This window comes from Mauremys reevesii, linkage group 4, assembly GCF_016161935.1.
Source record: "Mauremys reevesii isolate NIE-2019 linkage group 4, ASM1616193v1, whole genome shotgun sequence".
NCBI lineage: Eukaryota > Metazoa > Chordata > Testudines > Geoemydidae > Mauremys > Mauremys reevesii.
This window is the reverse complement of record NC_052626.1, coordinates 132780959-132796803: the sequence shown is the minus strand read 5'-3', so window position 1 is coordinate 132796803 and position 15845 is coordinate 132780959. Positions and strand designations below refer to the sequence as shown.

The 15845-nt window shown below is 44.5% G+C and overlaps 1 protein-coding gene across 3 annotated transcripts; it reads left to right on the top strand.

Moving 5' to 3' along the window:
• Positions 1–152: 152 nt before the first annotated feature.
• Positions 153–1767, top strand: TMEM81 (transmembrane protein 81). 3 transcript variants are annotated; one of them, XM_039536248.1, is made up of 2 exons: positions 153–396; positions 717–1767. In XM_039536248.1, exon 2 carries the CDS (start codon positions 898–900, stop codon positions 1693–1695), a length of 798 nt encoding a protein of 265 aa, XP_039392182.1. In that variant the 5' UTR covers positions 153–396; positions 717–897; the 3' UTR covers positions 1696–1767. The 3 variants fall into 3 exon arrangements, with proteins under 3 accessions (XP_039392182.1, XP_039392180.1, XP_039392181.1); XM_039536246.1 differs by having other exon boundaries at positions 714–1767; XM_039536247.1 differs by having other exon boundaries at positions 698–1767.
• Positions 1768–15845: the final 14078 nt, after the last annotated feature.

Below are 15845 nucleotides of genomic sequence, written 5' to 3'. Positions count from 1 at the left end.
GGAGCATTCTTCATCAAATAATCCATGTAAGATGCTTGCCTGGATGTGTGCGACGTTCTTCATGCCATCATCCTGCCTCGTGGAAAGCTGGCTTATGACATCATAATTGTTTCACAGTAGCATGTGTTATGGAAACTTTAGAGATTTAATTGAGCCATGGAGGGAAGTGAAGAACCAGGTCACCTCCCTGCAGATACAAAATGTCTGCTGTCCTATTTGAAGGGAAACTAGCCAAGCATATAAGTGGTTATATTAAAATATTTACCAATTTGCCTTTTAACTCTTGATGTTCTGATGGCAATGAAGTCAAAAGCTTATCTTTGCGATGTTGGAGATTTGGGGAATGCTTTACATTTCAGGGTACAAATATGTAAGACAGTACTCCTCACGTACATGGTAAGTACTATTTTTCCTATTGTTTTGTTGGCATTGTATTGAGGTTTCAAGATTTTTATTATGGATTGTGTTTTATAGTTTGGGATTGGAGAAATTCTACTGGAATAACTTTTTTGCTCCAGAAGTTTTTTTATAATCATTTTTTTTGGCTCTCCTTTCTGTTCCCTGAGAGTTTAAATTAAAATATTTTGTATCAAAGGGGGTTTCTTGTTGTTGGAGTTGAGTAGTTTAAAATGAGCTATGAAACGTCTGTTGTAGAAATAGGAACCCACGTGACGAATAATGACTAACCTATTAATAGGTTGCATTTTCTTTAGCAGCGTTTCACTTCAAGTCTTTGTTCTTGGAGGATTTCATGTATGTGGGGAATTAGTTCACGAAGATGCTGCAGCTGGAATTTCAGTATCACGTAGAATGAACACTTATGAAGAATGACTTGCACTTGTTGGACTACTAACTGCCAGTGGCTTAGAAGTGGCTTATAAAATTGACTATGCAGAGATGAAGACCTTGGAAAACAGCTTTATCTGTGGGACATTAGCTTTTGGTTTCTATCTGCCTTTGTTGGCAGCTTCCCTTGAGACAGTTACCATCCCAGAGCAGCTGAAGTCAGCAGTTGCTAAGGTCTTGGTCAGCACCACATCCTGCAGTGTCACCTGTGGCCTGGGCTTCAAGGTGGAGGAGATATGTCAGATTGATCCGCATGGGAAAAGGAGTCATTGTAACTTCCGCAGGTCAGACTGCCTGACCAACTGGATCTGTGGGTTACTCCATTTCACTGTCCCCATTGGCAAACCATTTAAGCTCAGCTGCCTGACCTCTGAGATGATTGGTGTTGGCAGCCAGGCCTTTATCTACACCTGGAGGCTTGCCAGAGGCATCATCACCACAGATGATCTGCTTTTCAAACCTTTCAAGACCCCAAGCTATGTCATCAAACTTTCCCCTGCCAAAGAATCTGATGCAGGGACTTACAGGTGTGATGTGCAGCTGATGAAGACATTCAAGCTTGTCAAGAGGATCTACTTTGGGCTTAGAGTGATCCCTAATGACTTAGTGAATCTGAACTTTCAAAAATCCTTGACTCTGGAACAGAAACTAGCAGCAAATGAAAAGGAAGGAAACCAACAGAATGGCACCAGCGTCGTAGTACAATGGCATCAGCAGTCTTGGCAAAGAAGGGCCTTGTTGGTGTTCCTGATAGGAATTGGAAGTGGGGTAGCAGGAGGTGTGTTGGTGGGCACAATTCTCTACTTTTTGCTGGAGGCTCGCAGGAAAAATAGAGCCACAGAGGAGTGAACTGCTTTTTAATGCGGTCTCTTCCGACAGAGGGCTTATACTGTCTTAGTGGCAGTATTTCAAACAGATGTAGGTGTGTGATTCTGATAAACTGAGATTTAACTATTAAAGCAAAAAAAAATCTCTCATGATGTGTTTGTTTTTAGTTTCATAAGTCTGTGGTAAGTCACCACAGGACTTAGGAGCCAGGAACACCTGAGTCTTAATGATAGCCCTGATGCAAACTTGGGCAAGTTACATAGAACCTACGTTTTCAAAAGGGTCCATTAATTTTGGGAGTCCAACCGATCCACCTAAGACTTGAACTTTAGGAGGGTACAGATGGTTGCAGATAGAGTAGACTGCTCGTTGCTCACCAGTTGCCATCCTGCTGCCTTCTGACTAGTTCAGAACAGTGTTTCTCTAACTAGTATTCATTCCACTACTGGCTTTTGCAACTAGTTTGCTGGGTTCCCTCTCCCTACTTTAATTGTACTGCAGTAGTGCATGTACGTCCTGCCTGAGATTGGAGCTCCATTGTGCTAGATGCTGTGCAAACATGTAGGGAGACAATCGTAGGACTGGAAGGGACCTCGAGAGGTCTCATAGTACATAGTCCAGTCCCCTACACTCAAGGCAGGACTAAGTATTATGTAGACCATCCCTGACAGCTGTTTGTCTAACCCGCTCTTAAAAATCTCCAATGATGGAGATTCCACAACCTCCCTAGGCAATTTATTCCAGTGCTTAACTATTCTGACAGGAAATTTTTCCTAATGTCCAACCTAAACCGCCCTTGCTGCAGGTTAAGTCCACTGCTTCTTGTCCTAGCCTCAGAGGTTAATGAGAACAATTTTTCTCCCTCCTCTTTGTAACAACCTTTTATGTAGTTGAAAACTGTTATATCCCCCATCAGTCTTCTCTCTCCAGACTAAACAAATCCTATTTTTTCAATCTTCCCTCCTAGGTCATGTCTTCTAGACCTTCAGTTCAGTCATTTTTGTGCATTGTCTACCTTATCGCACAGCCTCAATGACAAACTTCAGTGCTGGGTCTCCACTGCCTTCTCTATGGGTGTGTAGCGCTCTCTTCCCCACTGGACCTGGGACAGCTCTAAACCTCAGTCATGCAACAGTTTGGAGCCACTCAAGCTTCCTTTGCAGGCTAGAATGGGGAGGCTGCAAGCATTAGCTGGCGCAACCACAATATTCGTCTAAGTTGGCACAGGTACCGGGATCCAACCACTTTAGAGTATGGATAAGCCCTTCTTCAGCCATTCAGAAACCAGTTTATTCTTAAGGATTTTTTTTTTTAAAGGATTCAGTGCTCTTATGAGTCTGCCGAAGTCACTTTCCCTCGTGTTGAGAGAATAAATCATGTAGCAATCAACAGTAGGGAACAGTGCTCCACTGGCAGTGAGATCCACAGAGGTCTTTTCTCACTCTAGTCTCTGTCTCTGGTTTACTGTAACAATAGGGTTTACCGAGTCTTTCACTCTCTCTGCGAAACAAATTAGGAAAGCAGAAAAACCTACAGTACATCTAATTCAGGGAAAAACTATGACAAGCTTTGACATTTGAAATGTATTATGCAAATCCCCACAGTTACTTCTTTACAAAAACATGATATTTTATGGCAGAGGGGGATGAATACAAAAGTAAACAAGTTCTCTGCAGAGCATCTTCTATAAAAGCCAGTATGAAATATTGTTTAAATACACAGGGCCAGGTCTTCAGCTGGTTGGAATTGGCACAGCTCCATTGACTTCTGTACCTTAATTGCTAGTCATTAAAAGTGTGCATGCTGCAACCTCTTTTGAAAAGTCAATTCTTTGATTATACGGTTATAATAAATGACTGGCCGTTACTACTTTGTTTCAGTTTCTGGAGCAAATTCCTACTTACTCCACAGATGTATTTGCAACAATGCTGCTTCAGTTTCAAGGACTTCTCAGAAAAATAGGGCTAGAACCGAAGCTCTGGAAAGTAAAAACTGTATTACCATGCTTGGGGAATAAGTGTGAAGTTTCTTTAATGTACTTGCAGCATTTCCTCTCTTGTGCTGGCCCTGAAAACTGGCCTTGTGGGACTATATGGTAGGTCAAGGATTTATCCGTAGTCCTCCAGGGTAGTGATGAAAGTAAGACCTGTGTATTGCTACCATTTGGCTATATAAATGAATGTAAATAGAGAAGAGGAGGAATTCAGGGTCACCACTGGGGGTGGACATGAGATGCAAATGAAGGCAAGGAAGACTTAGGCTGAGTACCAGGAAAACGTTTTTTCTGTAATGTCCATATTGTGATTTAATCTCCCGGAAGAAGTCTCCAAATCCCCTCACTTAACTGAAAAATCAGTAGATAACATATTGTAGGGAGAAAAGTCCTGCACTGGCAGAAGGGAGAGGGAGACTAGGCACCTCTTCTGTATCTGTTTTCTAATAGTCCAGGGCTGTGCATGCACGCCAGTGTTACTGAGAATACAGTGTACTTTGTTGGCTTCCTGCAGGGGTTCAGAGGCATGTGGAGCTGGTCACAAACCTGTGATCCACATTTTGCTGAGCCCTGTCGGGTGTCCACTCTGGAAAAAGACATTGGAGCTCTACACTGTCGTGACTGACAACAAAGGGCTATACATTGTCCTGCCATTTAGAGATTTGGTCCCATGGGCGAGAAGTTCCTGGATGGTGATCCAGTTGTCCAAGACTCTCCTACTTCTCTTCTTCATCAGCTTCTTCTGACTCAGCTCAATAATACTAAGATCTCTTCTGCCCTCAGTCCCTGTTCTGTCATCTTCCTTCAGCTGCTCCATCCGACTTTGCACCATGAACTCCTTTCTTTGTTTCTGCTGCTTGGACAAGAGCAAGTGTTGCCTCCTCTCAGCCTTGTTCCAGTACTTCCCAGTCTTCAGCTCGCTCAAGGCATCGTCATCTGTTGTCATTCCACTGCGTTCCTCCATGATCCGTAGTGCCCTGTCCTTTAACAGTTGACTCTTGTGCTGTTTATTCAACAGTTGTCTGCTCCTTTTGCAGGTCAGGCTCCACCTGTTCCTCTCATCTACTTTGCCCTGGATGCCTTTGCTGCATTGATGTGAGAGCATTGATGGACTAGGCTGGTCGCTTAAGCACTCTGCAGAGGCGTCTTCCTGCACTAGGTTCATATAGCTCACGTAACGGTGTGCATGATACGGAATCACAAGTGCTTTTGGCCCAGTAGCAATGTTCGCAGGTGTAAGAGAAACTGGTTCTGGTTCCTTCTGCCCTTCTGTTGATTTACACACATTTGCTTGTTCTCGCACTCCATTCACTTCATTCTGAGGATGAAGTCCAGCTTTGTGGTTGGTCCCTTTTTCTTCGCTGGTTGGAGACTGTGCCATGAGCAGAGGACACTCTGCATGAGACTGGCCCAAAGGATACTTAGCAAGCCATTGGTCTTGCAGTGTGGATTGCTCAGACCCTTCCTCCTGAGCTCCTGAAGCATGTGGCGTTCCTTGGTCTGTATTAAGAGTCTTAAACAACTGATATTGGTGGCATTTTCTTTCCAAGATTTCTTGAAATCTCCTGTACTCTTCTGGGCTTACACCATAGAAACTGGAATCACTTAACTCATCGTAGGTTAAGAACTCATCAGCAGCTAGCTCACTACTTGCAAGTGTCCCGCCAGAATGGTGATCTGCCTCCTCCCTCTTCTGGACATGGGGGTGTTCAGCATCCATATCAGGTCCTGAATTCTCATCCAGCTGGGCACTTCCATCAGTACAGCCAACCCCACTGTCCCAGTCGTGGGGGAGCAGAAATGTCTGCTCTCCTCCCTTTTCATCCTCCTCATCTTCCTCTTCTGTCTAAAAATGAACACAACACATCGTTTTTAGTTTTTCCTAATGCAGTTTTCCTACACAGCTATGCATGAGTCCCTAAGCCAGCTGTCAGGAAATGGAAACACAGCACTCCGTAAGCTATTGCCGATGAATTGCAGTGCATTGCAGACTTCATGGGAGATGGAACATTTCCCATCTAATGCATTACATCAAAGGCAGATTATAATAACTGGGTGAATAGGGAAATACAGGATTAATGGAGTCTTGTAGCCAATTATATTTTAATTTGTCTCCTCACTCGCTTCCATGTTATCTTCCTTGCTTCTCACTGAGCAGAATATTGTTGAACTCTAGAGAGATGCTCTGAGGCATTTTTACTGAGACTTGCTTTGGATACATTTCTTTTCCCTTGACGAAATACACTGCAGTGCGCACACATTCAAATCCTAGCTCTCTACACAGCTCTGCCAGTGCCTCTCAGTCCTAACCCACAACACCTTTCTATTTCAGGCATGGATCTCTACGGAGCAGAGGTTGACCAAACCATAAACCACAGCACGCTGGACAAATGTGATCAAATTTAATCCCTGCCTGAACCCAGGGCTTAGTACAGTCCTCCAGAAGTTTGAGTCTCACCCGTCACCCTCTTCAGTCCCCAAATTTTCTGTATAAATACATTTGGGCATGTGCTTACCAAGCTCAAGCAGATGCTGTAGTTATCTTTAGGGATAGTATAACAGCTGCTGAAGCTCAGCTCCTTTTGACGAACGAGGGCCAGTTCCTGAAAGAGAGAGACAGAATGTTACATGTACAGAGAACGGTAAGTCTGGTTTAGCAGCCCTGACTCAGGATAAGGCTGAGATGGCTGAATAAGATTGTCAGAGCCTGACTGCTCTAGCTCCCTTCCTCCTCAGCCTAGGGGAGGAGTCTGATTTGATTTCATTATTATTTAGTATTTGTATTAGCATAGTGCCTAGGAGCCCTAGTCTAGTCACGCTCCAGGACCCTGTTGTGCCCTCAAGTCTCTTTATGTACAAAGGCAAATACAAAGAGGGAGAAATGCTACCTCATAGTCCAACCCTTCTTCGTTTTCCACGTCGTGAGGTGCAGTCGTCAGGTAACCAGGTTCATTGTCAACACTCTGATCTTGGGGCAGCAAGTAATTGTAGCAGGACCTGCGGGGAGTGGCGAATAAAAGACAGACCGTGATCCCCTAGGAGGATGGGTGTGGCCCAGGAATCGGAAAGCTTCCATTTTAAATGTCATACGCTGAGGCAGCAGTAGTGGCTTGCTTTTATGGTGTGATTGGCCAAAACTGAACAGGCAGGGCAAGAGCTGGATTGGGCTGTACTCAAGTTACAGGACGTCGCCCATTAGGAACCCACTCAGGTTGACAGGAAATGAGTTGTCAGTCTGCGTGGGAAGCTTGCATTGTTGATACCCATGTGACGCGCACATCTCTCTGGCAGTAGCACTTTAGTAAAAGTGGGCTTTGTGTAAATCAGCACAGCATTTACTAAGCATAAAAGGATTCAGATGGGGAAATATTAGTCTTTCAGCTATCGGTAAAATAACCAGTGCTGGGCTGTCCCTTTTCTGGTGCTCACTGCTGGATCTTTAATCACAGGATAGTGCAGTTGTGGACCCAGCCAACCTTGTGGCATGGCTAGTACAGTGAGATGGCCAAGCAAAGCACGAGCAGCCTTTCCAAAGCGTTCACAAACTTGCTGAAGCACAGGGAGTCTAGAGTAAGATTCATATGTCTATTGCAAAGCTGTTCAGGGCAGGTCCAGAGGTGACAGATGGATAATTATCCCCTCTTTGCTTCATGGAAGACCCCCAAGCAAAACCATGCACTTACCTGCCAAGGAAGAGATTAAAACCCGATGGGGTGAAATCCTCCCTGTGTGGGCACTGCTCATCCCACCAGCTGGAGTCAGTCTGGGTTGCGGCATCGGCTGTTTGGGGCGCTTTGTGGGAGGACTTCTCTCTCTGTACCTCCAGCGTGATTTGGTCGTCTGTGCTCTGGAGTATTTCTAGCGCCTCCTGCATGGTGGCATTGGAGATGTCTTTCCCGTTGACCTGGTGGAGGTTTATGAAATTAAATATTAAATTTCTACTTTAGCAAGTAATATTCTGTAAGTGAAACACGTTTCAAATTTGTCAGTAACAACCCGTCCTCCCTGCTGCTAGCCTGTACTGCTTTGAGACAGGGAACGGCCACTATTTCTGCTACGGCGTCACTATTCAGAATGCATCTGTTTCTAGGGGGCACAGAAATCTATCCCATTTTAAGAAGATCATCGAAGGTAAGGCTTTTAACAGCTGCTCTGTTCTACCACGGAAGTAGCAAATTAAGTGATCCCTATGTATCTGTAAAATGCTTTTGGGATCACTATGAAAATATCCTAACAATAAGAATAAGGGTTTATCTGCCCACAGTCTTGCACTGATTTAGTTAAACTGGTGAAAATCCTTTTTGGACACTGTGCTTTTCAAAACAGGCTTCTTTTGATTTCGCTTCAGTCTGTTCCTAATTGACTTAAACAAAACTGCAGTAGGCCTGTTTCAAACTGAGTTAAACATGTCCACACAGCAGCAGCCTTTTGCAATGATTTAACTTGACATCTCCAATTAAACCAGCACAACTCTGCATATGCACAAGTCCTTAGATTCCTCTTTCTCACTTTCCCCAGAATTCTTAGCATCCAACGCACCGTTCTGCTCTTGTCATGGTTTTTGACGTGCAGCATTTTCAACAGGGATCCGAGTGTCCTCAGCGTTGTTAAAACTCCATAGAGGCTGCTTGTTTGCTTGCACTTGTACTCACAAGTGCAATCCAAAGCCCTGCTGTGATGGTTGCCTTTGCCACTGATGCCTGTAACACACATTCCAGGATGTACAAAGGTCTCTCGCCCACCCTTTTTCTCATATGCAATGAACAAGAAGGCAGATCTTTAATGGAAAGGAACGAGGTGGGCTTTGTAACTCAGATTCCATCTGTAAAGTCTCCTGCCACAATGGGAGATGGTTGCTGCCAGCCATGCCATTGCATGAGCTTGGCTTTTCACAATGCACTGTGCATCAACAGAAGGAACGGTGAGTCCAACACTGGTCATATTTGGGACATGCTGTCTCAAAGAGTGGGGGCAAACTCATGCGCAAGTTGGAAGCTAACAGTTAAACCGGCAAAGAATTTGCTATCTCATCTGGACAGGTCTCCCTGCGCTTTGTAACCTAAATACAGAGCTTAGGTGCTATGGTGATGGTGACTTTAGAAATGCTGATAGAGATTACCTTGAGGGGACAGATCAAACCATTGTCTCATTACCAGGTTGAGGAGGTGTCACGGTGGGAAAGGGAGAATAATGGCACTTTGCCTCTCAATAGCAACTGAATGTCTCAATTGCTTTACAAAGGCGTTCTCCCCATTTTAGAGATGGAATAACTGAGGCCTTGGTATGTGAAAGCCAATATTTTCCAAAAGTGTCCACTAATTGTGGGTACCCAGATTTGGACATGCTGGTTCTGATTTTTCAGATGGGATGAGTCTACGGTTCACCTTCAGCAGCCAGTATGTTAATTGCAACTTGCCCTGTCTCACTAGAGATCTAAAACATGTTAGTTAAAATATGTTGGCTAACATAGTCTCGCAGACTTGCTGGGAGAAAGATCCCAAAGTCTGTACTGAGGTGGAGGTGTAGTCTGATCTCCCTGAACAGATCCAAAGTGGATGAAGTTCTGGAGGATGCTGGCACTGTCTAATCTTTATCCATCCCTGCATTTTTTAATCCTCTCTTCCTGCCATGCATGTGTATCATGCCCATTCATACAAGCAGGCCATCCCAGCTCTACATGGCTGCACTGCAGGAGAAAAAATGTTTTCTGCCCCTAACTTATAGTGCACTAAAAAAAATCCTCTTTCCCATTGTTATCTAAATCCCTTTCCCCTGCTGATGCCATCTGTCTCTCTCACACATGCACAGGCAGAGCTGGGTGAGCTGCTGCTGTCTAAACTCAAATCTTATGTGGATTCTTGGCAGGAGGCCCTTTGTAGCACAAATGTCAGGTCCCTGCCAATGGTCCTGATAATTAGGAAACAATTATCTTTGCCCATTCTAAAATCAGCCAGATTGCATGCAGGAAGGAAGTCAAATTTGCTAATGGCATTACCGTGTGCATAACAGAGTAATGGGGCAGAGGCAGCTGTATAAATCACTGTTTGCTATTGAAGTTTATCTACATTGAATAACCAGATTGCTTTAACTTCTGGAATTCTGATGGTGGTGAAGAGGAAAATAAACCCCATATGCTCCTTATAGAGCAGAGATGTGGCTGGTTAAGGTCCCTGTTCCCTGAGTGCTGAGCTTTTTGAGGTCACTGCTGATCCTTCTCTGTTTGTCACTCCAGTACTTCACTCATTTCAACTAAGGTCATCAAAGGGAAGAAAATACTGTGACAAATCTGTGGCCATCTAGGTTTTTATGGATCCCTCTGTCCCTGCACATCATAGCTGCTCAGAACTTCCAGGAGGCAGTGGGGATAGAATTGGCTCTTCTCAAAAAAAAACAACAACATAAGCTTCTACCACTTGAGCCTAAGGAGAATCTCTGTTGACCATTTACAGAATTTGACACAGATGAGCAGTTATGATTTCATCCAGTAGAGGGCAGTGGTATATGATGCAATATTCTATAGATATCGATTTTTGTATTCTAAGTGGTAAAGAGGGTGTTTTACACTATCTCTTGATTTTGGTTCTCCTGAACCACAAAAATTGAGTAATTCATCTGATTAGCAGAGAAATTGATTGGGTGTTTTTATGTGCTTGGTACCTACCACAAGAGCTCTTGTTCTTTCACTTGTTCCTGCATTGTGTGTTTTACCTTGCGCACTCCCCTCAACTGCTGGAATAAATGAAACAATCCAGCTTGAAGAGTACGGCACTCGTGTGTTGCATCTCTTCAGACATCTCAAAGCACGTTACAAAAGAATCATGAATACTGTGAGAGCAGCAACTGTGCGGATGCTGCTAGGTACTCAATCGACAGCTCATTGACAGCCTTGAGGATTGATTGTGCAAACCCTTAGCTCCCAGGGAGCCATGGGGGAAAGTGTGACACATGCTCTTGAGTGCCTGAAGTACTCATGAATACATAGACTGTCAATTGGCTATGGTGCATATATGTGTACCCTGCCCTTTAGGGGAAAGGACTATAACTGCCCAGTTGTGTGTCACAGGCCCTCTCCTGATACTGAAGATTCTCTTTTCACTCAAGTAGTAGGGGCCTGGACTCTTCGAAAAGCAGGGGATTGGTTTAGTCTCTGCTGCCCTCAGTGCCAAATGGCAAAGGTATATGGTGGAGAAATCAGTTGAGAGGCTTGCAGGGCCTAGTCTGGTACGTTAGAACTTGTTTTAGAGAGGGGGAGAGAATGTTGGCTGGTGAGGATGCTCAGATAATTGGAGTTAGGCAAATCGGAACATCTTAATTAGCATGAGTACACTGGGGTAGCTATTACAGTTGTAGCATTTGCCAGCACTTTCCCCTTATACTTAGAAAAGGAAATAACCATCTGAAATATCTATTATTACAAAGTGCCTATACATTTCTTCCACTTAGTTCAATTTTTAATTTTGCTCCTCTGATTTGATCACGGTCTCTGGAATCAAATAATATGACACTAAACAACCCAACTTCCACCTTTTACTTGGATTGCTCCGGGTCTGATTTTGCTCCCATCAATTTCAGTGGGAGTTTTGCATGTGGCTTTAATGAGTGCAGGCTCAGGCTCCTACACAGACATTACTGCAGAGCTCAACTGCATCCACAGAAAGCTGCCACTCAGCTTCTACGTAGACACCAAAATAAATGGCCAGATTCTCAAACATTGAGTGCTGAGCTCTTTTGAAAACTTGCCCCCCACCCCCCGTTATGGGTGCTGGGCCCTTGAAAATCTGGCCCTGAGCTCTCTTGAAAACCTAGCTAAACGTGAATAAGGAGGCAAAAACTAGAAGTTAAAAAACAAGAAACAAAAAAGCCCTGGAGGAAAAATCTCAAGACCCATGTGATGTTTTTAAAATGCCATTCACCACTGTTAATAATATAAGCACTGCCATGTGATGTGCACATTGGTGTCCACAGAGATAAGGAGATCAAGTGCTAATGTTTTAATAGGAGTTTTTTGGGAAACTGCAACATCTGATCACTTATTTCAGCCTCGGTGATAGAAATGCACTTGGCTAAAATAAGAGGAAAGGTCCCTCTATATTGTTGGTGTGAAGCATCACCAGTGTAGAGAGCAGATTTGACCATCTGTTGCACCGCTTGGCATAAGGATTTACTTATATGGAAACAAAAGATAATTTCTCTGTACCTTAATTCGGTCCCCAGAGGAGAAGAGAAAGATCATGTTCGAGACGCCACTTTTTCTTGGGGCTGTTGTTGTTGTTCGCTTTGAAGATTCTGCAAGTCCTTGTTCAGTTCTTTCCCTCTGTCTCTGCCCCAAACTTTTGAGTTCACTCAAGTGAGCAATGGTCTCATTCTTTCTCTGTGTCTTACATTTAAAAGGGCTGCACTTGTTTGTTTCTGTGGGGCGAGGGGCCTTTCGTTACTGCCCTTTGACCAATCCCAGGGCTAGTTTGTCTAAGCCTGTTGGCTTATTGTGGAGACGGACCGTTTCTCCTTAATTCTTTTTCAGTATGGGGTTTGTTTGTTTGTTTATTTTGTTCTCTCTGCATCCTGCTGAGGCAGGGGGATGGGTTGTGTGATCCCTTTTCTTGCCCATTTGGAATTCACAAAGTGAAGCAACAGTTGTGTAGGAAGTGATTAGCCAAATCTCTTTTGAGAAGCTGAGCTTGGATATTAGCAGTCTCTAGGGATCTAGAGGGCAGTGTCCAGTGTTGTGTCCACAGCAAACATTATAGAATCAAAACAATCAAACAATGCAAAAGTTGGAAACAAGAAATCCTCTAAAATGTCCTCGAAGACTTGAAGTGGTGAATTTTTTTTTCCAGATGGGATACAAATCATGGCTCTTGATTTCATGACTGCAAAGCAGCCTCCTCTCAACTCTTGGAGTGCACTGTTGATGGCTAGTTACCAAAGGCGTTTGCTTAAATCATCCTTTGAGCATTGGAGTGGCAGCTTGTCACAGCTACATTTCACTAATTACCTTCGTGCTGGGATGATGTATCCGTTCAGATCAAGCAAATACTAACCCGAACCTTGAGCTGAAACTTTTGTAAGGATGACAAAAGTTTGGCTAACATTTTTCTCCTTAGTATCAGAGGGGTAGCCATGTTAGTCTGGATCTGTAAAAGGCAACAAAGAGTCCTGTGGCACTTTATAGACTAACAGATGTATTGGAGCATAAGCTTTCCAGGGTATTCACCCACGAAAGCTTATGCTCCAATACATCTGTTAGTCTATAAGATGTGTGACAAAGTTCCTCCTCTACCTTGGTGGGTCCTGCACTTATTGGCGGATTTGCTCGCCTCAGAGATTCACCATGTGGGTCAGGAAACAGCCCAGAGACCTTCCCCTCTGGTAGAAGCCACAGTCCAGGTCAGTTCCTCCTGTGTTTGATCAGGAGTTGGGAGGTTTAGGGGGAACCTGGGCCCGCCCTCTACTCCGGTTCCAGCCCAGGGCCCTGTGGACTGCAGCTGTCTAGAGCGTCTAGGCTCCTGGTACAGCTGCGTGACAGCTATAACTCCCTGGGCTACTTCTCCATGGCCTCCTCCCAACACCTTCTTTATCCTCACCACCGGACCTTCTTCCTGATGTCTGATAATGCTTGTATTCCTCAGTCCTCCAGCAATATGCCTTCTCACTCTCAGCTCCTAGTGCCTCTTGCTCCCAGCTCCTCGCATGCACCCTACAAACTAAAGTGAGCTCCTTTTTAACTCAGGTGCTCTGAATAGCCAACCTGTCCTAATTGATTCTAGCAGTTTCTTCTTAATTGACTCCAGGTGTCCTAATTAGCCTGCCTGCCTTAGTTGGTTCCAGCAAGTTCCTGCTTATTCCGGAACTGCCCCTGTTACCTTACCCAAATCTGGGACTAATACATCACTCCCTTCTAACACTCTCCCGCTGCTCTCTGGCCTGACCCTGTCACGTATTTTCCCCACCCCCCTCTGCTCAACACCACGGGGTTGGGCAACTTGGGACGTCAGGCAGTGTACCTGTGACAAGCCATCTGCATTGCCATGGTGGCTTCCAGCCTGGTGGTGTATGGTGAATTGAAAAAGTTGTAGGGACAGAAACCATCTGGTCACCCTTGTGTTCCTCTCTTTATTTCGCTGCATCCACTGGAGGGGTGCATGGTCGGTCACAAGGGTAAACCGTCGTCCCAGAAGGTAATAACGTAGTGTTTCCATGGCCCATTTCACAGCTAGGCACTCTCTCTCAACCACGGCATACTTCTGCTCTCTCGGGAGGAGTTTCCTGCTGAGGTAGAGGATTGGGTGTTCTTTGTCTCCGACCATCTGCGATAGGACAGCTCCCAATCCTACTTCACAAGACTCTTAGTTGCTTTTTTCTCCTTAGTAGTTACTGGATCTGAATTGTGCTGGGGCTAGACATGCTAATGTCACAACAAAGGCTGTATTCATGGTATTCCTGGCCTGATTCAGATTTCCAGGCTGTCCCAGATGAATGTTTGTGGTGGTTCCTAGAAACAGCTGAACTTCTGGAGTTTATAATATTTTGCACGTTTTTAATGCTTTGGTCTGCTGATCTGAAATTAATATGCATTAGTGATGCCTAACAACAGTGGGGTATTGTATTGCCATTTTATGGATAAGGGAAATAACTTCCCAAGGTCAGTGGTCACACAGTGTATCTATGGCAGAAGCAGGCATAGATCTCAGAGTCATGGCTCATAGTCATGTATTTTAAATACTAGACAGTGCTCCTAGAACCAAACTTCGGGATCTTCTTGAGGTTTGTGCATGACTAATGGATAGAGAAGACCATGGTAGTAAAGAAGGTAGAATCCCCTAGGAATTAGAGCTAGAAATGGTTTTCTCCCTTGCCGAATGCAGGTTGTTCCCGTCGTATTCTCCAGGGCTATGTTTAGAATATATTATGTATTCAGAAGTTCTGCCAAAGACTACAGGATTTATCTGTTGCTCTGAGAGGATAAATCTGTTTGCTCGTGCTGAATTCTGCTTTCAGTCAAAAACATCATGACCCAAGGCTTTACTAGTTACAGTTACTGAGAAAGCAGAACTGTGATCTCAGCCTGGGAATGAGGGATTTATGAGTTCTGGCTGACACCTGCTGATTTTCTTAATAATACCTCCTTCACCTTTACAAAATCTTTTTGGAATGTAAATTTCTGACTGGGTAATGGGCCCCACCAATTAATGCCCCAGCCCATGGATCTCAGCAAACACAACACAAGAAACAATAGGAAAGGAGGTATTGCCTTCAAAATGAGCCTGAGCTTGCATTTGTGCGCCTTCTTGGGAGGTCGTTTTAGACTTGCAGAGTCTCCTTTGACAGTGGCATCTGGGGCTGCCTGGACGGCACCTGGTGGCCTGGATTTTGGAAGCAGTTTGTATAGCAACCAACTATACTTTTTCAGGTTAGCCTGTTTTTAACAGTAGTGGCTATGATGGGAAGAAGGAACAGCTGCTGTCTTTGTGTCCGATCACACAGACTTTGATGCTGAGCTGGATCGCTGCCCTACGCACTTACAAACGCCCTTTTTACCATCCCTGTGGAAGTACCAACTGGAGTGTGGACAGTGAACCTACATTCATTGGAGAGGTGGTGCCTCTGGCTCTAACTGTGTACATGAATCTAGGCTTAATCTGGCCTGTAGCATTAGTATAAGGTTGCATGGTATAGTAGTTACAGCAAGGGGTTCTGTTCCCGCCTTTGTTGCTGACTTTATATGTTGCTTTAGCCTCTCTGTGCCTTAGTTTCCTCATCTGTCATATGAGGATAAAAATACTTATCCGCCTCTGTAAAGTGGTTTGAGACCCCTACGCGAAAGGTGTGGTGTGCGCGCCGTATACCCTTCCTGATTCAAATGTCCTGGGGTCATTGATTAAGTTAGAATAATGAGAATTATTTACAATGTAGTTAATGGACAACAGGGAACATGCCCCTCTTTGGGTGGCGGGGAGTTTTAAATAGATGGGGTTTGGATAATTGAGGCTTTACTGTGTAAGGCGTTATGCTTCTAGGATCTGAATGTCATGATGATGATGCTTTGGAACATAAAGCATAGGAGGGATGGGAAGCCTTGTCTGAGTGGGTTTGTAATCCATGTTACTTACATAGCACACATGGTAAGTATGCACGGTGCTCTGCAGGCCACAGGAAAACACCCAGATCACTCCTCAAG